This window comes from Pelophylax lessonae, assembly GCF_965119305.1.
Source record: "Pelophylax lessonae genome assembly, chromosome: 3".
In the NCBI taxonomy this organism is placed as follows: Eukaryota; Metazoa; Chordata; class Amphibia; order Anura; family Ranidae; genus Pelophylax; species Pelophylax lessonae.
The window spans coordinates 18,979,782-19,004,953 of record NC_138770.1 but is presented as its reverse complement, the minus strand read 5'-3'; the positions used below and the strand labels follow the sequence as shown (position 1 = coordinate 19,004,953).

The window sequence follows — 25,172 nt, the reverse complement described above, 5'->3', positions numbered from 1 at the left end:
TAAATTTATTGAGGTAATAAAACTTACAAATCCGGCACTCAATAGTGCATGAGAAGTGCAGTTCCGTACACAATCAGGGAGGGATGTGACGTCTAACATGCAGGCTCCGCCCCTATACGCGTTACGTTGGCGCATTAGGCAATGACTTCTTCGGTAGGGGCGTTAGTACCCCTGTGGGGGACAGCTTTATCTGACCCTTGGTAGTTCCTGTGTCAGACAGTGAGGTGAGAGGCCACTATTTCTGGTGGTGGTGGGACTATAAGCACGGTCACAGAGGTGGAGATCACTGGATTTGATTTTGATCTTTTTGGGACTGGATTTTATTATTCACATGTGATATGCACAGTATATTTTCACGGTTGGAGGATTTGAGTTTATGATTATTATGTAATTTTCTTTTGATTACTTAGTGGAAGATAGACTTGGCAATACCATGCAATGTCAAGCGGCAGCTGCCAAGGCTGGCAGAATATTAGCAGACAAAGCTGCCTAATGTGGACAGAGTTCTCATTTATGGGAGCCAATCTGCTGATGTCTAGTAATAATCTTTTGTATTTCTATTTTAGTAGATGGATGGGAGATGAGGAAAACCTCAGAGAATTGTCTCACTTTGTCTCCAGACTGTAAAGTAGAAGATGAGGACATCACACAGTATAGTCCAGGAGAAAACCCGGCTACCTCAAATGTCCATCCAGCACCACACAGTGTAGAAGGACCATCGTATTCCTCTTATCCTGAGGAACCTCAGACTGTGAGGGACGGTGTCGTCCTTCCAACAGATAAGAGGTTTTCCTGTACTGAGTGTGGGAAGTGTTTCCATTTTAAATGCAATTTTGATGTGCACAAAAGATCTTGCACAAGTAAGAAGCCATATTCCTGTCCTGAGTGTGGGAAATGTTTTTCACAGAAGTCCAGTCTTGACAGACATGAGAAGTCTCACATGGATGAAAAGACTTACTCCTGCCCTGAGTGTGGGAAATGTTTTTCAACAAAAAGATATTTTGTCATTCATCAGAGATGTCACACGGGGGAGAAGCCATATTGCTGTCTTGAGTGTGGGAAATGCTTTTCACAGAAGTCCCATCTTCACACACATCAGCAACTGCACACGGGGCTGAAGCCATTTTCCTGTTCAGATTGTGGGAAATGTTTTGTACGAAAATCAAACCTTATTACGCATCAGAGGTCTCACACTGGGGAGAAGCCATATTGTTGTCCTGAGTGTGGGAAATGCTTTTCACAGAAGTCTCATCTTCATGCACATCAGCAACTGCACACGGGGCTGAAGCCATTTTCCTGTTCAGATTGTGGGAAATGTTTTGTACGAAAATCAAACCTTGTTACACATCAGAGGTCTCACTTAGGGGAGAAGCCATATTCCTGTTCTGAGTGCGGGAAATGTTTTTCACAGAAGTCTATTCTTAAGACACATCAGAGATCTCACACGGGGGAGAAGCCGTATTCCTGTCCTGAGTGTGGGAAATGTTTTTCACAGAAGTCTCATCTTTGCAATCATCGGAGATCTCACATGGGGGAGAAGCCGTATTCCTGTCCTGAGTGCGGAAAATGTTTTTCACAGAAGCCCCATCTTCACACACATCAGAGATCTCACACAGGGGAGAAACCCTGTCCTGAGTAAGGGAATTGTTAGTCACTGAAGTCCTGTCGTCCTGTACATCAGGGATCCCACGCAACCCTTGAGGTGTATTAGTGCCCTGAGTGCGGGAAATGTCTTCTATATGAATGTTGGTGGACATGTGGGGAAGAAGCATGTAACGGAGCTCCAATACCCAGCCTAGGTAGCTCCGCTGTATAATCTTTGGAGCTGAGGAAGTGCTAAAATTTCCAAGGCAAAACCCCCCCCCCCAGTAACTGGACGACACACAGTTCTGGAAGTCAAACTAGACTGAGTTTGTTTATTGAAAACACAAGGGATCTACAATCTAGGAAAACCCCTCCCTCTTCGAGCCATCCCACACACACAGCTGAACATCCCATAATAACCTTACTCACAGGAACAATAGACTGCAGGTATTTAACAATAACAAACCCCCACCCATCTCCTGAGGGACACTGCTCCCTCACTCTTTCAACAAAAAAAACACACTCTCAGTGTCCATTCCACTACACTGTTCCCCCTTAACCACAAGCCGGCATACACAGTCTGATCCATAACGGATCGGCTTAGGGATGTCCGGGGAGTACTCACAGATCATTTTTCCAGTTCAGTTTGTCGTGATAACCCGTCAGCATTGCCATTCTGTTGTCCATACAAGTAGGGCTGAAGCTTCTTTTTCCTGGGCAGAAGCTTTCTGCTCAAGTAGGTTACGGGTTGTTCTCTGCCAATTTCTCCAACCTGGCTCAATACTGCTCCCAATCCAAACATTGAAGCGGCTGGACCTCAGAAGGCCAGTAGGTCTCCGTGATGTGGGCCTGGCATCTGGACTGGCAGTAACACTGAGGGCAACTGGCCTAGGTCGTTCCCCAGTAAGATGTGGGTGGGGAGCTCCCGTATCAACCCCACATCAATCAGACCTGACCTGTCACCCCAATTCAAGTGGACCCTCGCAGTGGGTAACCGGTGTACTGCTCCCCCTGCCATCCGTACCACTACTGAGCCTCCGGTTCGGGCGGCATCTGGGACCAGGTGTCGCTTGACCAAGGTGAGAGTGGCTCCCGTGTCTCGGAGATCTTGCGCGGGCTTTCCATTTAACTGTACGGATTGTAGATGGTGCTGTCTGTTCTCTGTAGTGGCTTGCACCAGGTTAGCTTTGTGAAGGGTACCCAATTGCTCCTCGGTGGGTTTGAACCTGGGTACGACTGGGGGAACCTCTGCGGCATAGTAGGGGACCGTTGTCCGTGCTGAAGGGGGTGACCCTGGTCGGATCCCTGCATCTTGGTTCCTGCTCTGGGTACAGTTTCGTCGATAGTGCCCAAACTGCTTGCACCTGTGGCACTGTACCCCACTGCGGGACGGGTGTCTGGTGTTTGGAGGAGATTTGCCCCCTCTGTGGTAGTGGGGGTCCTGTTCGAATCCATGAAGCGTGGTTCCGATTCTGAGTGTAGTCTCTCTGATAGTGCACAAATGGCACTGCACTCCGTTGTGCCCGTGGTATCGATTTTCTGGGCGCTTAGCGATTAGTCCTGATCTTTGTGGTGCTGGTGACCCTGGGTTATTGTTCAACGGTCTGGGGTTTGGTCTGAAGCTAATATGGGATTGCCTGCGGGCATTCTGATATTCATCGGCCTGCCTGGCCGCATCGGGGAGAGTGGTAGGTTTGCGGTCCCTTACCCACTCCTGTACCCCTGGGTTTAGTCCATTATAGAATTGTTCCAATAAAATCAGCTGGGTGATTGCTTCTGCTGTGGTTGCTTGACAGGCTTGTAGCCAGGCTTGGGCTGCCCTCTGCATATGGCAAGCCCATTCAGTGTGTGTGTCCTTCTCCTGTTTCTTTGTTTCCCTGAAGCATCTCCTGTACGCCTCTGGGGTGATGGCATATCTTGCCAAAATCACTTCCTTTACCCGGCTATAGCTTGAGATTTCCTCCTCTGGCATGGCTCTGTAGGCTTCTGCTGCACGGCCTGACAGTTTACCAGCTAGGATCCGTACCCAGTCTGTTAGTGGTACTTTGTACAGCCTGCATTGCCGTTCAAAATCTTGCAGGAAACCATCGATCTCTTCCTCTGCTTCCACAAACATTTTAAAGGCATCATGTGGTACCTTTAATCTTGTCTCTGGTGCCTGTGTAGTAGTTGACTGTCTCTCCAAGGCACGCTGCTCTGCCAGGCGGAGTTGGTTCTCCCGGTCCTCTCTTGCTGTGATGAAGGCATCCACTTGGGCTAACGTTGCCTGTACTAGCTCTGTTGAGGGGTTTTCTCCATAAAACGCTAGCCTGCGTTTCACTTCTTTGTCAAATTCTGTATCCATGGCTTCCGTAGCCATACTGCATGCCCGATCTTCCTCGGTCAGCTCTGCAATCAGCGTGGCTTTGGTTTTATTGCTGGCGATCTTCCTTCTCACTTCCAGCAAATCCTTTAACGTAGCTCGTTTTAATCCAGCATAGTTTGTCTCCATTTATACTTCCATTCGTGTAACCAAATTTGTACGAACTGCGGTTCTCCCGTTGCCGTTCATGTATCCAAATCCATACGAATGCTGCTTCCTCTTGCTGCAAGGCTTGTATCCCACCGCTTGCCACCAATGTAATGGAGCTCCAATACCCAGCCTAGGTATCTCCGCTGTATAATCTTTGGAGCTGAGGAAGTGCTAAAATATCCAAGGCAAAACCCCCCCAGTAACTGGACGACACACAGTTCTGGAAGTCAAACTAGACTGAGTTTGTTTATTGAAAACACAAGGGATCTACAATCTAGGAAAACCCCTCCCTCTTCGAGCCATCCCACACACACAGCTGAACATCCCATAATAACCTTACTCACAGGAACAATAGACTGCAGGTATTTAACAATAACAAACCCCCACCCATCTCCTGAGGGACACTGCTCCCTCACTCTTTCAACAAAAAACCACACTCTCAGTGTCCATTCCTCTACAAAGCACACCCTGATATACACCTCCGATATACTCCATGGCTGATCTTCATCATGTAAGAAACACTTCATAAGGAGATCACCAAAGACATGGATGAAGTGTTGTCCCGTGTTGGCCATAGATAGCAGTAGAAAAATAAAAATGAAGTCTGTGATGGAACCGCTTGGCACCCCGACTAGGTGCTTCCTTCTGCCAAACCGTGCTTCCTGCCCTCCAAAACATTCTGAGCAGACTGAGAACTAATAGCAGCCCATTTTACCCCAAACATCATACACAGTCAAGATGTGAGGTAAAAATCCAAAGGAATGACTGTGTATTGAAGCTCAGACACATACTTCATACCGTACAGGAGGACATCCCCTCCTGATCATATTACCCTAACAATGCAAACTGTAAATAATAATATAATTAACATAACTAAGGAACAGCCAACATGAACTACGCTACTCCCCCTCTAGCAACTGATAACTTACAGTGATATACTTAACATGAGCTAATTAACTGGTCACTTAAACCAGCCTAGGTGGAGGGGACAATACTAGCAGACAGACAGAGACAATAGAACAATGGAAGAGATCTACTTAACATAAACACTTTATAGCAGGAGGCCCCAGTGGTTTCAGCTGATTACATAACATCTACAGTCATTGCGGATTTGAGGCATAGAGGCCCCAAATATGGATATGGAACCTCCAGTTCCCGGAGTCTGTGTGTTTTGGGGAGACATAAACTTGAATCAGAAACAAGACCACTCCACGGATCCCCCAGGCATACACCTTCCAAAGAGTAGTGTTCCCTTAAATGCCAGGGCCCATAGTCAGTGGGTAAGAGGCTCACTCCCAGTCCTCTCCAAAAGCCTCTGTCCTGGTTAGGTCTGTCACAGAGTCATTACCTTTCATTGGCCTTGGAGTACATTTTGTGGTGTGAGCTTTCAGAAACATTTAGAGGTCTATTTAAAAATACAAAAATAGTTGAATGAGTGTGACCAACATTAGCCCAGCTGTGACAAGTTTTGGCAATATTTTATGTCATATGATCATTGGCTCCATCTATTGGCCATAATGCTTTATTGCACTATTTTTACTGATGGAGGTATTTCAGGAAAAATACCGTAATATGGACACTAGATGGAGCTGGCGATCATAGGAAATCACTGTGTTAAATAAAATACAGCCAAAATTTTTAACAGCTGAATGAATGTTTGTCACATTCGTCCAATTAACTTTCTGTAAATAAGGGGAAAAAAAAAGGGAGGTTAGTGAAAGCAGCACAGATTACACACACTACACATTGTTAGGCACACAGTTAACACTTTGATTGCCCCTAGATATTAATCCCTTCCCAACCAGTGTCATTAGTACAGTGACAGTATAGTATTATCATTGATCAATGTATTGGTGTCACTGCTGAGGTCGGTGTCAGTTAATGCCCCTCCCAGTGAATGTCAGCTAGTGCCAAATTGTCCACCACACTATTACAGTCCCACTCTAAGTTGCTGATCACCACCATTACCAGTATAAATTCCACCATAGTTTGTAGACTATAACTTTCACTCAAACCAATTAATACATTTTTTTTTTACCAAAGTCATGTAGCAGAATACAGTTGGACCTAAACTTATGCAGACATTTGAATTTTTTTTTAATAATATTTTTTTATTGGATATATTTTATAATAGAAATAGTTTTTTTTTTTTTTTTCAAAATGTTTTATTTTTTGTTTATATAATAAAAAATAAACCCAGTTGTGATCAAAGGCCACAAAAAAGCTTTATTTGTGTAAAAAAAAAAAAAAATGATATAAATGTCATTTGTGTACAGTGTTGCATGACCGCACAATTACCAGATAAAGTAGTGCAGTGGTGAATGGCAAAAAATGCTTTGGTCATGAAGGGGGTAAAAAATTCCGGAGCTTAAGTGGTTAAACCAACCATTCATTTAAAACTAAAAATGTGCATTTGCCCATTTGATGGCGCTAAGTATAATAGAAATTGGTGTCATCACCCGGGCTTGTCGGCCTCCTGCTTCAGGGGGTGTGGCCAGATGGACACGTTTCTACACATATGGTGGACTTGTCCTAAAGTGCGTCTCTTTTGGATGAGGGTACGCTTTTATTTTTTCAGGTACGACATTCAATATTACCAAAGATGGAAGTATTACCCTACTGATGTGTAGATTGTGTGGAGAGGAAGGGTCTATCTGTAAATAAATGGCACCGTCCCCTGGGATAAATTATGAAATAGTTATGTAACCAGGTTGGTAGGCGACTAATAAGGATGGAGGGAGGGAAGGAAAAGGAATGAGACAAGGAGGGGGTAAGTCTACCAAACACTGGATGTGGGGATTTGAATGTGCCTGTCTATTAATACCAAAGATCAAAAATGGATAAAAAAGGATAATACATGTTTATTGATTATAACAAACAACAATATATATCAAATCATATAAATAATACAATATCTGTTTAAAGAACATCTTGTGGATCTACGCGTTTTTCACTCAACAGAGCTTCCTCAGGATCCAAGAGTATATTCTTATCAGATAAATCCATATAAAATCACAATATCTAAAACAGACAATAATAACAAACAATTAGGCATTTTTTGATTCCTCCTTTGTTTCTCTCTGTTCCGGTACTTAAAAAAAAATGTATTTATATATATATTTTTTCTCTGTGGTATTATGGATATTTTAGTGTGCATCTCCTTCATATCTCTCACTCGTCTTGTACACATCTTCATTAATGTCATATCATTGTTCACTTACCCCATTGCACCTTTCCTTATTTATTCACACTCTCTTTGGTTGTGTTGGCCCTCACACTGATCTATTTTATTTTTGTGTATTGATAGTCACATTTACACTTCACTCTGTGTGTCACTTTATATAATTCTAATACCCCTTTCTGGGGTCGTCAGTATTCATATTGCACATACCATTCACTGCTTTTTATGGTTGATCTTACTCTTTTTCGGTCTTTTGTTCCTTATCTTTCAGCTGTACTCTATACAGATTTCTAAACATCATCATACATCACTGATGCAGGGAGCAGTGTTTTTGATTAGATTTTTTACTAAAAGGGTAAGGACATGTTTCAATGGCTTTTACTTTGTGATCCTCCTCTCCGCCTTCCAATTTTTTTGAATGCCCCCCCCCCCCCCCCCGATGGTCTGATTTCGTCTGCTGACTCACACCTCATTTTTTCTTTTTTTTTTCCTAATAATTTATATATTTATTTATTTATAATTTAATTTTTTTTCATTTCTTTTTATATTCTATGTATATTGATTTGTTATTATTGTTTGTTTTAGATATTGTGATTTTATATGGATTTATCTGATAAGAATATACTCTTGGATCCTGAGGAAGCTCTGTTGAGTGAAACGCGTAGATCCACAAGATGTACTTTAAACAGATATTGTATTATTTATATGATTTGATATATATTGTTGTTTGTTATAATCAATAAACATGTATTATCCTTTTTTATCCATTTTTGGTCTTTGGTATTAATAGACAGGCACATTCAAATCCCCACATCCAGTGTTTGGTAGACTAATGGGCCATACACACTACAAAATTTTCTGAAGACTTTTTTCTTTAGACTTACCAAAACCATATAATATGAGGTCAAACCTAAACACTTTCAATTTGTATGCAATCTAGCAGGCCCTTGCACTACATAGAAAAGGTAAATCTGAAGGAAATCTAACCACAAAACTTGGATAGTGTGTATCCAGCTTTACTCCCTCATTCTCATTCCTTTCCCTTCCCTCCCTCCATCCTTATTAGTCGCCTACCAACCTGGTTACATAACTATTTCATATTTTACCCTACTGAATAAACCAGTGGAAAATGTCCCGGAACACACATGGACCTTAATATACTTCATGTTCTTCCCCATGACTAAGCTCCGGGGGCGGAGTAAAATGTGTTGGGGGCGTGGCCTGGTGGGGGCCCAGGCTGAGGTTGTCTCTCTCTACCACCATAGGACTCCATGGATGTGTGGCACCAGCGATCTTTCCTCTCTTCCTTATTATACTTCATGTTCTTGGTGGGCAAAATTGCTATTGGGACCGCCTGGAAAAGCCCAGATATAGACATCACCTTAAAGAAGTGTAAGCTCACATGGATAATGCTAAATGTAAGAATGGTTTGTGTCTTCCGAGACAAACAACCCCTCTTCTATATAATATGGTCTCCTTGGCTCCCCTATCTGCAGGTTCCAGACACAAAGTGCTGACTCCAGGGAACGGCTGGCGGTAAATCCTCGGACAGACTTACTTCCTTTTCTCTTTCTTTCTCATTCCCATTAAAATCAATGAATGCTTTCACCCTGAGGGTGCTGATGGGGCAGTGAAAAAAAATCCTACAAGCATCATCTTTGGAGCATGTTTGGAGTGCTAAAAAAAAGCACCTCAAAATGCCCTCTCTATTGAAATGAATGGGAAGCGCCTCAAAAGCACCTGAAAAGTGCTGCAAAAGCGCTGTGTATGTAAACGATCGCCTTGTAGAACAACCCATTCAATGTAAAATAGAGATAAAAGGCAAAACATTTGTGTATACTGTATGTCTGTGCTTATATATATATATATATATATATATACAGTGGGTATGGAAAGTATTCAGACCCCCTTAAATTTTTCACTCTTTGTTATATTGCAGCCATTTGCTAAAATCATTTAAGTTCATTCTTCTTCCTCATGAATGTACACATAGCACCCCATACTGACAGAAAAACACAGAATTGTTGACATTGTTGCAGATTTATTAAAAAGGAAAAACTGAAATATCACATGGTCCTAAGTATTCAGACCCTTTGCTCAGTATTTAGTAGAAGCCCCCTTTTGATCTAATACAGCCAGGAGTATTTTTGGGAAAGATGCAACAAGTCTTTCACACCTGGATTTGGGGATCCTCTGCCATTCCTCCTTGCAGATCCTCTCCAGTTCTGTCAGGTTGGATGGTAAACGTTGGTGGACAGCCATTTTTAGGTCTCTCCAGAGATGCTCAATTGAGTTTAAGTCAGGGCTCTGGCTGGGCCATTCAAGAACAGTCACGGAGTTGTTGTGAAGCCACTCCTTCGTTATTTTAGCTGTGTGCTTAGGGTCATTGTCTTGTTGGAAGGTAAACCTTCGGCCCAGTCTGAGGTCCAGAGCAATCTGGAGAAGGTTTTTGTCCAGGATATCCCTATACTTGGCTGCATTCATCTATCCCTTGAACGCAACCAGTCGTCCTGTCCCTGCAGCTGAAAAACACCCCCACAGCATGATGCTGCCACCACCATGCTTCACTGTTGGGACTGTATTGGACAGGTGATGAGCAGTGCCTGGTTTTCTCCACACATACCGCTTAGAATTAAGGCCAAAAAGTTATATTTTGGTCTCATCAGACCAGAGAATCTTATTTCTCACCATCTTGGAGTCCTTCAGGTGTTTTTTTAGCAAACTCCATAAGGGCTTTCATGTGTCTTACACTGAGGAGAGGCTTCCGTCGGGCCACTCTGCCATAAAGCCCCGACTGGTGCAGGGCTGCAGGGATGGTTGACTTTCTACAACTTTCTCCCATCTCCTGACTGCATCTCTGGAGCTCAGCCACAGTGATCTTTGGGTTCTTCTTTACCTCTCTCACCAAGGCTCTTCTCCCCCGATAGCTCAGTTTGGCCGGACGGCCAGATTTAGGAAGGGTTCTGGTCGTCCCAAACGTCTTCCATTTGAGGATTATGGAGGCCACTGTGCTCTTAGGAACCTTAAGTGCAGCAGAAATCTTTTTGTAACCTTGGCCAGATCTGTGCCTTGCCACAATTCTGTCTCTGAGCTCTTCAGGCAGTTCCTTTGACCTCATGATTCTCATTTGCTCTGACATGCATTGTGATCTGGAAGGTCTTATATAGACAGGTGTGTGGCTTTCCTAATCAAGTCCAATCAGTATAATCAAACACAGCTGGACTCAAATGAAGGTGTAGAACCATCTCAAGGATGATCAGAAGAAATGGAAAGCGCCTGAGATAAATATATGAGTGTCACAGCAAAGGGTCTGAATACTTAGGACCATGTGATATTTCAGTTTTTCTTTTTTAATAAATCTGCAACAATGTCAACAATTCTGTGTTTTTCTGTCAGTATGGGGTGCTATGTGTACATTCATGAGGAAGAAGAATGAACTTAAATGATTTTAGCAAATGGCTGCAATATAACAAAGAGTGAAAAATTTAAGGGGGTCTGAATACTTTCCGTACCCACTGTATATATATATACACACACACACACACAGTATCTCACAAAAGTAAGTACACCCCTCACGTTTTTGTAAATATTTTATTCTATCTTTTCATGTGACAACACTGAAGAAATGACACTTTGCTACAATGTAAAGTAGTGAGTGTACAGCTTGTATAACAGTGTAAATTTGCTGTCCCCTCAAAATAACGCAACACACGGCTATTCATTTCTAAACCGCTGGCAACAAAAGTGAGTACACCCCTCAGTGAAAATGTCCAAATTAGGCCCAAAGTGTCAATATATTGTGTGGCCACCATTATTTTCCAGCACTGCCTTAACCCTCTTGGGCATGGAGTTCACCAGAGCTTCACAGGTTGCCACTGGAGTCCTCTTCCACTCCTCAATGACAACATCACAGAGCTGGTGGATGTTAAAGACCTTGCGCTCCTCCACCTTCCGTTTGAGGATGCCCCACAGATGCTCAATAGGGTTTAGGTCTGGAGACATGCTTGGCCAGTCCATCACCTTTACCCTCAGCTTCTCTAGCAAGGCAGTGGTTGTCTTGGAGGTGTGTTTGGGGGTCGCTATCATGTTGGAATACTGCCCTGCGGACCAGTCTCTGAAGGGAGGGGATCATGCTCTGCTTCAGTATGTCACAGTACATGTTGGCATTCATGGTTGCCTCAATGAACTGTAGGTCCCCAGTGCCAGCAGCACTCATGCAGCCCCAGACCATGACACTCCCACCACCATGCTTGACTGCAGGCAGGACACACTTGTCTTTGTACTCCATACCTGGTTGCCGCCACACACACTTGACACCAAATACGTTTATCTTGGTCTCATCAGACCACAGGAGATGGTTCCAGTATTCCATGTCCTTAGTCTGCTTGTCTTCAGCAAACTGTTTGTGGGCTTTCTTGTGCATCATCTTTAGAAGAGGCTTCCTTCTGGGACGACAGCCATGCAGAACAATTTGATGCAGTGTGCAGTGTATGGTCCGAGCACTGACAGGCTGACCCCCCCCCCCCCACCCCTTCAACCTCTGCAACAATGCTGGCAGCACTCATACATCTATTTCCGAAAGACAACCTCTAGATATGACGCTGAGTAAGTGCAATCAACTTCCTTGGTCGATCATGGCGAGGCCTGTTCTGAGTGGAACCTGTCCTGTTAAACCGCTGTATGGTGTTGGTCACCGTGCTGCAGCCCAGTTTCATGGTCTTGGCAGTATTCTTATAGCCTAGACCATCTTTATGTAGAGCAACAATTCTTTTTTTCAGATCTTCAGAGAGTTCTTTGCGATTAAGGGCCATGTTGAACTTCCAGTGACCAGTATGAGAGAGTGAGAGCGATAACACCAAATTTAACACACCTGCTCCCCATTCACACCTGAGACCTTGTAACACTAATGAGTCACATGGCACCGGGGAGGGAAAATGCCTAATTGGGCCCAAATTATACATTGTAGTTTAGGGGTGTACTCACTTTTGTTGCCAGCGGTTTAGACATTAATGGCTGTGTGTTGAGTTATTTTGAGGGGACAGCAAATTTACACTGTTATACAAGCTGTACACTCACTACTTTACATTGTAGCGGGAAAGTGTCATTTTTTTTAGTGTGGTCACATGAAAAGATAGAATAAAATGTTGCATACTGTATATTTTATCTTGTACCTAGGATCATCAGGACAGATACTTATATATACACAACACATTTTGATCCGATTTTTCTCTCCTGTGTCCGCCCCAGGTCAGGTTAATTTGTTGGGGGTTCGAAGGAAGGCCGTGTGCTAGTAAGTCATGTTTGTATTTATTATGATGTACATAAATACAGATTATGTTCTATGTTTATGAAACACTAATATTGAGTCTGTTAATTTTAAGAGAAAACTGTCTGTACATCTTCATAGTCCTGAAGAAGCCTTGTGTGAAACGCGTTGACCAGCAAACAGACGAAGATAGAGGAATATGATCCGAAGCAAACACAGTGACGTACCTCCATCCCTAATGGTTAATGCAAACAGAAAACAGAGGTCGTGGGACTTTAAATGAGGCCGGTCACCAACTAAGATATATAAAAATAGAATCTGAACGTAGTCATTTATTATACATACAGTAATTGATACAAATGTTGACATCAGTAACAAATATGATGCAGACATGTATACAAAAAAAGCTGACACAAAAAAATCCATATAGTAAGGAGATTGTTATAATAGTAATAAGATATATTCAGTAATAAAGTACATGGTCGTCACTTAAGGCCCGTACACACGTACCGATCGTCGGCATACAAACGTCGGTGGACGAAGGATCTGCCGATTGTACGCGTGTTAGTATGGTGCCTCCGACAGATGTCTGCGCACAATCCGCGGACAAAAGTCTTTCTTGCAAACATGAAAATATTTGTATGCCGACACCAGAACGGACGATTGTTCGCCTGTCAGTACACAATTCGGCCGACAGACCGCAGATTTGCAAGACTGGGCATGCTCAGAAAATAGAAAACACAGGGAAAGTTAACCATTACATGACATCACTTCTGCAGTCGGCGGACAAAATTCTTGTGCTGTCCTTGTGCTGTCTTTGCACTTTTCAGCAGACACCGACATCCCGGGGAGAAAAGAGGAACATTTGTAAGCCGACCATCGGTACGTGTGTACGGGGCTTAAATGTTACATCTAAGTGAAGAGAGGAAATATCTATACCTACACGAACCTTATGATATATACCAACTTATCCTTATATATGTATGATGTACATGAGTGAAATTAGTAGGAGACATTGATCTCCTGTGTACGAGCTGAGCTCAGTTTGGGGCCAGTTTCCTCATTTTATTGAGATCTGGTTTTAGATAAATGAATAAATGTTATTTTAGGATAAATCCATGTAGTTGTTATCTGTCTCATGCTGTGCCCTTAAAGTCCACACATATGACAGTGGTTCCTTGTGAACATCTGTAGTTTCCATTTCTCTGAACAGATAGGATGTTGGGACTCTCAAGATAGCTCTGGTTTTTCTTCTCCTATCCAAGTTCTCCAAATAAAACATAAAAACACATCCCCTAGACTGGTAATTGGAGACAACGAGCAGAAGAGTGTGTGCACCTGGCTGTGTGAAAATACCCTGTATCTGGCTGTGGAGTAATCAGTGGGAGGCCCGGGCAAACCAATATCCAAGCGGCTCCTGCGGGGTACCGCTACGCAGAAAGCAAACCTTGCTTCAACAAACAGTTCTCTCCTCAGGACAGAAAAGAAGACAAAGGTAGGCGACTGCACCAAACTTTGATAAGATTCTGCAATGCACATCGATCACCCAGAGAGCAGAGTCCTCTCCATAGGTTTTCCTTTTGGTTACTCCCTAGCAGCCTGCATGGCATCTGCTCCCTTCTGCTGACCTCAAGCCAAACATACTCACGTGTCCCGGATTGTCACAGGGCAATCGATGCATTCGCAGGGCGACCCGGATCCCAGAGGCAGGAACACAACTGCTATATCTGGGTTGGGCACGCTTAGGAGACATTTGCAGAATGGAAACATTTGTTTCATTTCGGATAGATTCGTTATGTTACTAATTTCATTTCATTCTGGATTTTGGAATTCTTTTAGTTTGGTTTCGGAATTTGTTTACTTTTGTTTCGTTTTTGTTAACTTTCTCTTCCTTTTTGGTAAAATTTGTTTAGTTTATTAATCTAATAAATTCAAACTTTTCAGAACGATCAGAATTCCGATCGGTCGAGAAACGATCGACTGATTAGAATTCTGTGTGAAGAATAGCTGGTTGTTAAGCCGGGGGCTGGGAAAACGGCCGCCCACATCCTTAACAACCGGTGACTCATCAGCTGTCAGCGGGCTTCCCCACTGACAGATGAATAGAAAGAAAAGAATGCCTGCATTGCCCGGCAATAAAAAAATGTTTAAAAATAATGACGTAGGGTCCCCTCCCCCCAGTCTATACCGGGCCTACGCCAAAATGTAAAAAAATAAATGGCGTGGGGGCCCCCGAAATCCATACCAGACCTTTACCTGAGGATGCAGTTCTGAAGGTCAGGAAAGCGGGGGGGGGGGAGAGCAAGACCCCCCCTCCTAACCCATACCAGACCACATACCCTTAACATGGGGGGGTGGGTTATTTGGGGCACCTCTCCCCCACCACCCCAAAGCACCTTGTCCCCATATGGATGGGGACAAGGGCCTCTTCTCCACAATCATGGCCTGTGCTTGTGGTGGTCTGCAGGCAGGGGGCTTGTCTTAATCTGAAAGCCCCTTTTACCAAGACCCCCCCCAGATCCCGCCACCCCCCCATGTGAATGAGTATGAGTATCGGGCCTATAGTACCTGTACCTATTCACCAAAAAATAAAAACACACACACAATTTTTGAAATATCCTCCATTATAAAATAAAAACCAGCACCCCCCGATGTAGATCCGTCATCATTCACAACACCTGCTGCACCCGGGAAAATAAATAAATAAAGACGCTCTCGCCGTCATGGAGACCCTCTGCCTACTGCAGGCTCCCTGTTTCACATCTTTTATATAGGTAAGGGGCAGGGCCACCTGTATACATCACCTGGTGGCACCGCCCTTTCTGATGTCAGGGACCCAGAATGCAATGATCCATGATATCAGAAGCGGGCAGTGCAACCAAGTGATGTAGACAGGTGACCCCGCCCCTTACCTATGTAAAAAATGTCAAATGGAGGAGCCTGCAGTAGTTATTTTATAATAAAGGATTTTTCAAACATTGTGTGTTTTTATTACTTTTTGACAATTTTTGAATAGGTACAAGTACTATGGTCCCGATACTCATTCGCATGGGGGGGGCGGCATCTGGGGGCCCCCTTAGTAAAAGGGGCTTTCAGATTACGACAAGCCCCCTGCCTGCACACCCCCACAAACACAGGCCACGGTTGTGGTGAAAAGGCCCTTGTCCCAATCAACATGGGGACAGGGTGCTTGCTTTGGGGTGGGGGCAGAGCTTTCCCAGAGCACCCACCCCCCCATGTTGAGCACATGTGGCCTGGTATGGTTAAGGATGGAGGGGCCCTCATTCGTCCCTCCCACTTTCCTGACCTGCCAGGCTGCATGCTGCGATAAAGAGTCTGGTATGGATTTTAGGGGAGAACCCACACTGGTTTTTATTTTTAATTTTGGCCCCGAAGGGCCTAGTATGGACTGGGGGGGGGGACCACGCAGTAAGGATGAGGGCGGCCAGCTAGCTGGGGACTCAATGACCACTCGGGACATCCTGGAAGACTTCTGGATACTAAAGGAAGCTCCTGACATCCTGCACAGCTACCCAGCACCAGACCCGCCCACCAATACTTCCAATAGGTAGGAAAACTTCATACAAAAATGGTCCTGTAAGTGAGGAGGACAAAAAAGGAACGCAGCCTTTGGCTTATCCTGAACATTTATGGGGGTGGGGTCTTATGGGGGGAGGAACGAGGGAGGGGCTACCCAAACGTATGCTGCCATGGACATTTGTCAGGAAAGCACATTATGGCCACTAGATGGAACTGACCATTATAGGAAATCCCAATTCACCATGACTGGTGGAATGCGGGTCACATTTTATCAACACATTTATAACAACCAGATCTGTAAGTGTTTGTGAAATCTTCCCGCACAAAATGTACTCAGCCAATGAAAGGTAAGGACTCAATTTTTATTTTTCTCCTGCTATCAATGGCCAACACTTCATCCATGTCTTTGGTGATCTCTGATCTCCTTATGAAGTGTTTCTTACATGATGAAGATCAGCCATGGAGTATATCTGAGGTGTATGTCAGGGTGTGCTTCTTCCCCACATGTTCACCAACATTCATATAGAAGACATTTCCCGCACTCAAGACACTAATACACCTCCAGGGTCGTGTGGGACCCCTGATGTACAGGAAGACAGAACTTCAATGAGGAACAATTCCTTCACTCAGGACAGGAAAGTGGCTTCTCCCATGTGTGAGATCTCTGATGTCTGGAAAGAGAGGACTTCTGTGAAAAACATTTCCCACACGCAGGACAGCAATACGGCTTTTCCCCCGTGTGAGATCTCTGATGTATGTAAAGATAGGACTTTAGTAAAAAACATTTCCCGCACTCAGGACAGGAATACGGCTTCTCACCAGTGTGTGATCTCTGATGTGTGGAAAGATTGGACTTATCTGAAAAACATTTCCCACACTCAGGACAGAAATACAGCTTCTCACCAGTGTGTGATCTCTGATGTTTGGAAAGAGTGTACTTCTCTGAAAAACATTTCCCACACTCAGAACAGGAATATGGCTTCTCACCAGTGTGAAATCTCTGATGTGTGGAAAGATGGGACTTTACTGAAAAACATTTCCCGCACTCAGGACAGGAATACGGCTTCTCACCCGTGTGAAATCTCTGATGTGTGGAAAGATGGGACTTGCAGGAAAAACATTTCCCGCACTCAAGACAGGAATAAGACTTCTCGCCAGTGTGCAATCTCTGATGCACGGAAAGACTGGACTTCACTGAAAAACATTTCCCACACTCAGGACAGGAATACGGCTTCTCACCAGTGTGCAATCTCTGATGTTTGGAAAGACTGGACTTCACTGAAAAACATTTCCCACACTCAGGACAGGAATATGGCTTCTCCCCCGTGTGAGATCTCTGATGCACGGAAAGATTGGACTTCAGTGAAAAACATTTCCTGCACTCAGGACAGGAATACGGCTTCTCACCGTTGTGAGACCTTTCATGCACATTAAGATTGGATTTAAAACAGAAACACATCCCGCACTCAGTACAGGAGAACCTCTTATCTGTTGGAAGGACAGCACCTTCCCTAACAGTCTGAGGTTCCTCAGGATAAGAGGAATATGATGGTCCGGCACTGTCCCTCACAGTCTGAGGTTCCTCAGGATAAGAGGAATACGATGGTCCATCTACACTGTGTGGTGCCGGATGGACATTTGAGGAAGCCGGGTTTTCTCCTGGACTATACTGTGTGATGTCCTCATCTTCTACTTTACAGTCTGGAGACAAAGTGAGACAATCCTCTGAGGTTTTCCTCATCTCCCGTCCATCTACTAAAATAGAAATACAAACATTATTACTAGACATCAGCAGATTGGTTCCCCTAAAGCAGGACTCCACCCACATCAGGCAGCTTTGTCTCTGAGGATCTTACAATTCCACCCTCAAGGTAACTATTAAATGGGTCCTCTGATCTCCTACCAGTTCATTTCTTTATTCATGGACCTTAGTCAGAGAGTGAGGAAACAACGAGAACTGTCTTTTGTAGGAGTGACAGGGATGAGGGGATTATAGGATGAGTGTCCCCTCCACCTCTATCACTCATTGCCATCTTCCCAACACAAAAAGTCCTGCACTTCCTTATTTAGTCCATGATTTAGTCATGAATAACAGCGGGATTGAGCCCCACCAGAGGTCAGAGAGTGAGGATGGGGGAGAACAACGAAGACCACCATCATTGGGTTACTGAATCCTCCCTCATTATCACTTTATGTTTAAGGTTCCAAAGTTGGAGGATGTTATCACATTATTATCAACATGTAAAAGTCTGTCCTCCAATCAAATCATCAGATATAAAATGTCCAGCTGGTAGAAAATGGGTGTAACAAAAGAGAATCCATATTATGTGTATATAGCAGTGGGTAGAGGAGAGATAACAGAAGTCAGGAGTATGTAATGTACAACATAGAGTATATAGTGCAGGGGTCAGGAGTATATAATGTACAACATAGAGTATATAGTGCAGGGGTCAGGACTATGTAATGTACAACATAGAGTATATAGTGCAGGAGTCAGGAGTCAAAATACTTGTGTTCAGTAATCAGTTGCAGAGGTCCCACACCGCTGCCTACCATCTCCTGAGACTGCACTCATTGACTTGGGTGTGAGATTATACTGTATAGACATATCCCTCCACCCAGCACAGCCAGCAAATAACAGAGCAAGTAACCCCGGGAGATTTGTCCTGTCAGAGATCTTGGTAGACCCGGGCATGGAGCAGAAGACTACCCCAGGTGCTTAGGGCAAGCAACGTCTATGGTAATTATCAACATTTTGCTGCTAGCTGAACCCCAGAATCTCCATAAATTCAGTCTAGATAGATAAATTGCATCTGCAGCACAGAGAAGGAAGATTATCCAAGAGAAATACAGGAATACAGAACAGGGAACACAGCTCAGGATAGTGACCAGGGTATTACAGGCTCATATCAACCAGGTCCCGCCCTACTCTGGACCAATCAGTGAGCAGTATGGGTGGAGGAATGTATTTAGTGTTAATGACCCACCTGTGCTGATCTCTGTAGGAGTGTCCTCCTCTATAAATGTCCCCGTTATTCCATCCTCCTCCATAGACTGCTGATCATCCCTCACATATGTCTCTTCTTCTTCTGCTTTAACCTCAAATTCTATATTGATTGGATCTCTGCTCTAAACCAAGAAAATGAGAGAGAATATCATCTGGAAGATATAAGCTTTAATATTGCGATATATATAACTAAAAAAAAAAAACACATCCTCTGCAGAAGTCCATGTTTTAGATGCTCCAATCCACCAACCTTGTAAAAGTGAGGGATGGTGTGACCTTCCTGTGTGGAATCCCAGGAATACAGAGGACGGGGACATCTCTCTGGTGGGTTCCCATTACTGGATCCATCTGCAGGAAACACACACACTGACTGAATACATTGTTTCTATGTGTTTATCAGATGATGGGGGATCTAGGTGGAGCCTCCGTACTGCTCTCTCCTTTACAATAAAGTCTCCTCTTACCCGGTGATGTGAGGGGCGGCTGATTCTCCATCATGACGTCCTTCCCAGCACCGCTCACCTATCCTGTAAGCAACTCTATGATCTCTCTGGTGACTTCTAGAATCTTCTTTGTATTTCTCTATTCTATCAGGGAGGGAGGTGGAGGCAATGTGATGGTCATATGATCTCCAGACTTCACAGGAGGAAAACTCTAGATTTGAACACAAATAGTAAAATCAAATGACATTCCCAGAATCCTCACCTCACTGGTCAGGTCTCTTTTTAGGAGGAGCTGTGTGGTCAGTGTCATGTCATAGCAGTGGGGGAACAACCAGGGTTGCAGCAGTCGCACTTGCGAAGGGGTCCTGGAGTTCCACTACTGTAGGGGGGCCCGCTGCTGCTCGGAGATGGTACACTGGTCATTAACGTGCACTCTCACAGGCACACAGTCCCCGCCCTGCCCATCCTCTCCATCCGCAGTCACGGGTACTCACAGGCACACGGGCCCGCCCATCTTCTCTGTCCGCCCATTGAGATCAGTAGAGTAGGGAAATACAATGTCAGGAGACTGAAAGAGAAAATCAGCTGACCTGGGCTGTGCCAGAAGAGTGAAGGGTGAGGAGCTCTTCACCATTTGAGGAGACCCCATGATGGGATAGGAGTTACTGGAGACACAGGAAGAAAGCCGAAGATACACTGAGACCTAGCAAGGAGGAGGGACCGAGTGATCTGCAAGGGAGTGACACTGATCCCATCCCTCAATATCAGCACTGCCACTGATTCCCCCCTCCCACACACACACACCACTGCTGCCTCTGATCCCCCCCCCATACCAGCACCTTTGCTACCACTGAATCCATCCCCCCACCACTGCTATTACTCTTCCCATTCCATCCCCCCAACCACCACCCTTGCCACTGATCTTATGCCCCCCTCACCACTGCCACTCATCCTATCCCCCCCACCACCACTGCTCCCATCTCTCCCTCACCGCTGCCACCCCCCCACCACCACTGCCACTGATCCCCCTTCCCCCCACACCAGCACCTTTGCTGCCGCTGAATCCATCCCCCCACCACTTCTACCACTCATCCCATTCCATCTTCCCCAACCACCACCCTTGCCACTGCCACTCATCTCATCCCCCCACCACCACTGCTCCCATCTCCCCCTCACCGCTGCCACTCATCCCACCCCCCCACCACCACCACTGCTGCCACTCATCCCATCCCATTCCCCATCCAAACACCACCACTTATCTCATTCCATTCCATCCCCCCACCACCCCTGCCACTCATTCCATTCCCCAGCCACCGTTGCCACTCATCCCATTCCCTCCACCATTGCTGCCTCTCATCCCATCCCACCACCACTGCCACTTCTTATCCCATTCCTTCCACCCCCCCCCCCACTACCCCGGCTGCCACTGATCCCATCCGCACCCAACCACCACGGCTGCCACTGGTCCCATCCCCACCCAACCACCACTGCTGCCACTGATCCCATCCCCCACCACCACTGCTGCCACTCATCCCAGGGGCATAACTAAAGGGGTCGCAATTGCAATGGCCCATGTGTTTCCCCTGTACACCTGGATAAGGGGGGGGGGGGGGGTCAGGCATATAGAGGAACAAATCTCCTCCATTTTTCTCCTGCAGCTGCTAAAAGCCAAGTTCTCCTCCTCTTCCTCCCATGGGCATTCAGCGGCTGAAGGAGGAAAATGGAGGGGATTTGTTCCTCTATGTCTCACCCCCGATGCCCTCCTATCCAGGTCCTGCTACCCTCCAGCCCCGGAATAAGTGGGAAGGGCCCTGGCCGGGGCTCAGGGGGGCCCTTCATGGTTTCTTGCACTGGGGCCCTGAAGGTTCTAATTACGCCTCTGTGTCATAGGATTCTCTGACTCTGATTGGAGGGACATTGGGAGGAGGAGCTGTGTGGTCAGTGTGGTGTCATAGGATATTCTGACTGTGATTGGAAGGACATTGAGAGGAGGAGCTGTGTGGTCAGTGTGGTGTCATAGGATTCTCTGACTGGAGGGACATTGGGAGGAGGAGATGTGGGGGGCGCTGTGTGAGGTTTCTGCACACAAAGAATCATTTCTCCTGGGTGCGTCCCACCTCTTCTAAAATTAAAAATTTACTTTATCTGTGGGCTTTGTCAGGACACATCATATTCCTGTGATCTCCGTGTACTCCGGAGACTTTACTGATCACATTTTAGGATGAATATCTGAGACTGGGATCATTATGAAAAATAAATAAATTCTGGATATTTACTGCAAATTACATTTTTTCCCTCTTTCTTCTTATTTGAATCCTAAAAAACAAAAGACATACATATTCCAATCCTCCCTAAATAGAACCCCCCCCCCGACCTAAAAAAAGTAGTATAATCCGTTTGTCAGGAGTGTGTTGTTGCCAGGGCTGGGTTTCTGCTATTAATAGCAGCTCTCTACTCAGTGCACAGAGGCTGCTCAGCTGTCGGGTAATTACCAGCCATTTATTGTTTCCACAGGGACCCACCTGGTTACCATTACCTGTCTCATTAGTCCAGCCTACAGCAAGCCCCTTTTTGCTTTTTAAACTGCCTTGCTCATTTCCTCTGTGCCTTTGCCTGGTCAACGTCTCCAGGGTGTCTCTGCTATGTTCCTGTTATGACTTGGCCTGGCTGACGTCTTCCGATTTCTAATCCTGATTTTTGGCTTCTGACAATGCTGATTTCTGATCCCTGGCTTATCTGATTACCCGTTCTGGTTTCCAAACCCTGGCCTCTGTTTTTGACTACGTTCCTGTTCTGTGTTAGTTTTGCTGTTACATTAAAGGTGTGATTTTAACTGCATTTTCTGTCTCTGCCTGGTTTATGGTTCCTAACAGTTGTGCTCTTGCTCCTCATTCCAGCATCCTGGCTTTGGCTGTGATGCATTCTTTCTGTCTTTCTGTCCACCTGCAAGGTGAATGATGTGGCAAGTCTCTGGGTGGAAGCCAAGCCTGCAGTCTCATGCTTGTGATATTGAGTTTTTAACACATGCTCCAAGCTCTCTGTTTGTCTGCCCTGCTGTTTGGATTCCCTTGTTGAAGTCCTTGGCTCGGATATCGACTACTCTCTGAACTCTGTCTGCCTTTTGACTACGGATTTGACCCTGACTATTCTGAACCTTGCCTGCCTTGTAACTGAAATGTCGTTGAACCACTCTTCCTATCTACCAACCGCAAGTACCTGGTTGCTGTGCTCAGTTCATTCCTGCCCTGGTGTGGTGGCCAGGCACCATAGTATTGTGTAGAAGTCCTGGGGGGCAACTGAGTACTGGTAGGTCTGCTTGCCTTATGGGAAAGGAGGCTGCTATAGGCAAATAACAAAGAAGCCAGCTATAGTGTCTGACCACCTGCATTAGGGGTAAGCGTGACATTGTTAGTATAGGTATAGTAATTCTACAATAGACTGATGAGGTGAGAAGGTCATTGGTGGAAAAGGTGACATCTCCAAAATTAGAGGAAATGTTTTAGCCCTGTAAGTGGGGGAATGCTCTGACCCTAAAGGGGTTCATCTACATTTCCACACTATATATGGATGGGGAGCACACATAGTTACATAGTTACATAGTTAGTGAGGCTGAAAAAAGACACAAGTCCATCCAGTTCAACCTATGTGTGTGTGTTTGCTTTTAACACGTCTTTCTATAAGTGGGTTCTTTATTTAAGTGGGCGCACTTCGGCTCTGCACTTCAGTGATTGCACAAAGCAAGAATATAAAGCAAACTACTTTGAAAAACACCAGACTGCAGGTGACCTTGTTTCCCCATTCAGCTCTCCTTCCTCTCTGTAACATGCGCTTTCTACCAATCCTTCTGATAGCTGTGTCCACACTCCTTAATCTCTCTGTTCCTCACCCCTCTTCTCCACCCCACAGCCTGTATATATCACCCTCACTTCTGTCCTCTCCCTATTACTGCACTCACCCAACTCCTGCTAATTCTAAACCCACATGCTAAGAAAACCTCCAGAACCCTGAGGCATGTCCCTTCATATAAATTGCAATCCCATATTACCTCCCTCGCCCTTCTGCTTCTCCCAACCTCTGGAGATTAAACCCCAAACCCTGGGCCTCCATTGATAACTGTACCCAAATCCACACATTTTAGTTTCTAACCCTCTTCCCAAAACCAGTGTCCCCTTCTCTTGCGCCCTTTGAAATGCCTGCTCTGTCTGTAACAAACTAGCTTCTGTCCACGACCTCTTTATCACTAACTACTTGTTGTTACTAAAACCTGGCTTCATGAATCCAACACTGCTGCTCCTGCTTCCCTATCCCATGATGGCCTTCTCTGGACTCACTTCCCCAGACCCTATGGATGGAAGGGAGGTGGAGTGGGATTTTTTCTAGCTCCACATAGAATCTTTCAGATACTTCCCAACCTGCCTCTCCATCACTTTCCTCATTTGAGGCACATTGTATTTATTTTCTTCAGTTTCTTTTAGAAGTGCTGTGATCTATATGCCACCTGGACTCGTATCAACCTTTCTTGATGACTGGCTAAACTACTTTCTCTCTTCTGAAATTCCCAAAATCATTCTCTGTGACCTCAACATTACTGTAAAAACTAACACTCCTGCTACTTCTAAACTTCTCAGTCTTACCTCCTCTTTTGACCTGAAGCAATAGATTCATGCTTCCACTCTGATGGCAACACCCTTGACTATGTATTCTCCTACCTATGCACTCTGTGCAACCTCTTCAACAATCCTTTTTCTCTCTTTGATCGTGAACAATATTAGTTTCATAATCTCCCAGACCTTCCCCTCCTCTCCCTCCAACCACCTAACAGTTACCCGTAGAAACCTTTGCCACTTAACCCACCTGAACCCTTCTCTTCTCTGCTACTGACCGCCTCTGACAAAATCTCACCCATGCCCTGCCCCAATCTAACCACTTCTGTCTACAATAGATCTCTGTCCTCCAACCTGGGTGAACTTGCCCCCCTCAGTACAAACAGAATCAGGCCACGACCCCTACAACCTTTGTAAACAGATGACACCAGAAGTCTCAAAAAATATCTCTTGAGCACCTCAGGTGTAAGATTAAGTCTTCTAAAGACTTCAACCAATATAAATCTGCCCTCCAAAAATACAATTCCTGTCTCCTCACTGCCAAGTAGACTTATTTTATCACTGTCAGTATCAACTTATCATCCTGTCCACATCAAACCCTTCTCTACCTTCAACGCTACTTCATCCTCGACTGCCTTCATCCACTAACTGATCCACTGCCCAGGAGATCGACAATCACTACAAAAATAAGATTGATACAATTTGTGATGAGATCTCCGCTGTACAGCTATCATTTCATATTCACAGGCACAATCAACTCTTCCCTTTTTCAACTCTGCTACTATAGACGAGGTTGCTTTGCTATACTTATTTCAACACCCACCTAACCACCTTCTTCCTGGACCCTTGCAAATATTGAAGTCAACCTCTAACTCTATCCTACACTCTGTAACCCACATCTTCAATATCTCCCACTCTTCTGGCCTCACTCCCATACTTAAAAAGACCTTCATTAGAACCCACCAATTTGAACAATCTTCAACCCATCTCAATTTCCTGAATGTCTAGTCTACAACCAACTGAGTGCCCATTTCA

General features: G+C 45.0%; 3 protein-coding genes across 3 annotated transcripts in view; all 3 read right to left on the bottom strand.

The window, feature by feature from the left end:
• Positions 1-25,172, bottom strand: part of LOC309550239 (uncharacterized protein) — a gene marked incomplete at both ends in the record, with an annotated part of 1,760,330 nt that overhangs the window by 780,252 nt on the left and 954,906 nt on the right.
• The window catches only part of LOC309548798 (uncharacterized protein), a gene marked incomplete at both ends in the record, with an annotated part of 266,454 nt that overhangs the window by 189,531 nt on the left and 51,751 nt on the right, over positions 1-25,172 (bottom strand). The gene's annotated exons all lie outside the window — the stretch shown is intronic.
• The window catches only part of LOC309548799 (uncharacterized protein), a gene marked incomplete at its 3' end in the record, with an annotated part of 85,923 nt that overhangs the window by 21,355 nt on the left and 39,396 nt on the right, over positions 1-25,172 (bottom strand). The window contains exon 2 of the mRNA XM_082248741.1: positions 19,341-19,438. Coding sequence (XP_082104867.1) covers positions 19,341-19,438 — 98 coding nt within the window. The remainder of the gene's footprint in view (positions 1-19,340; positions 19,439-25,172) is intronic.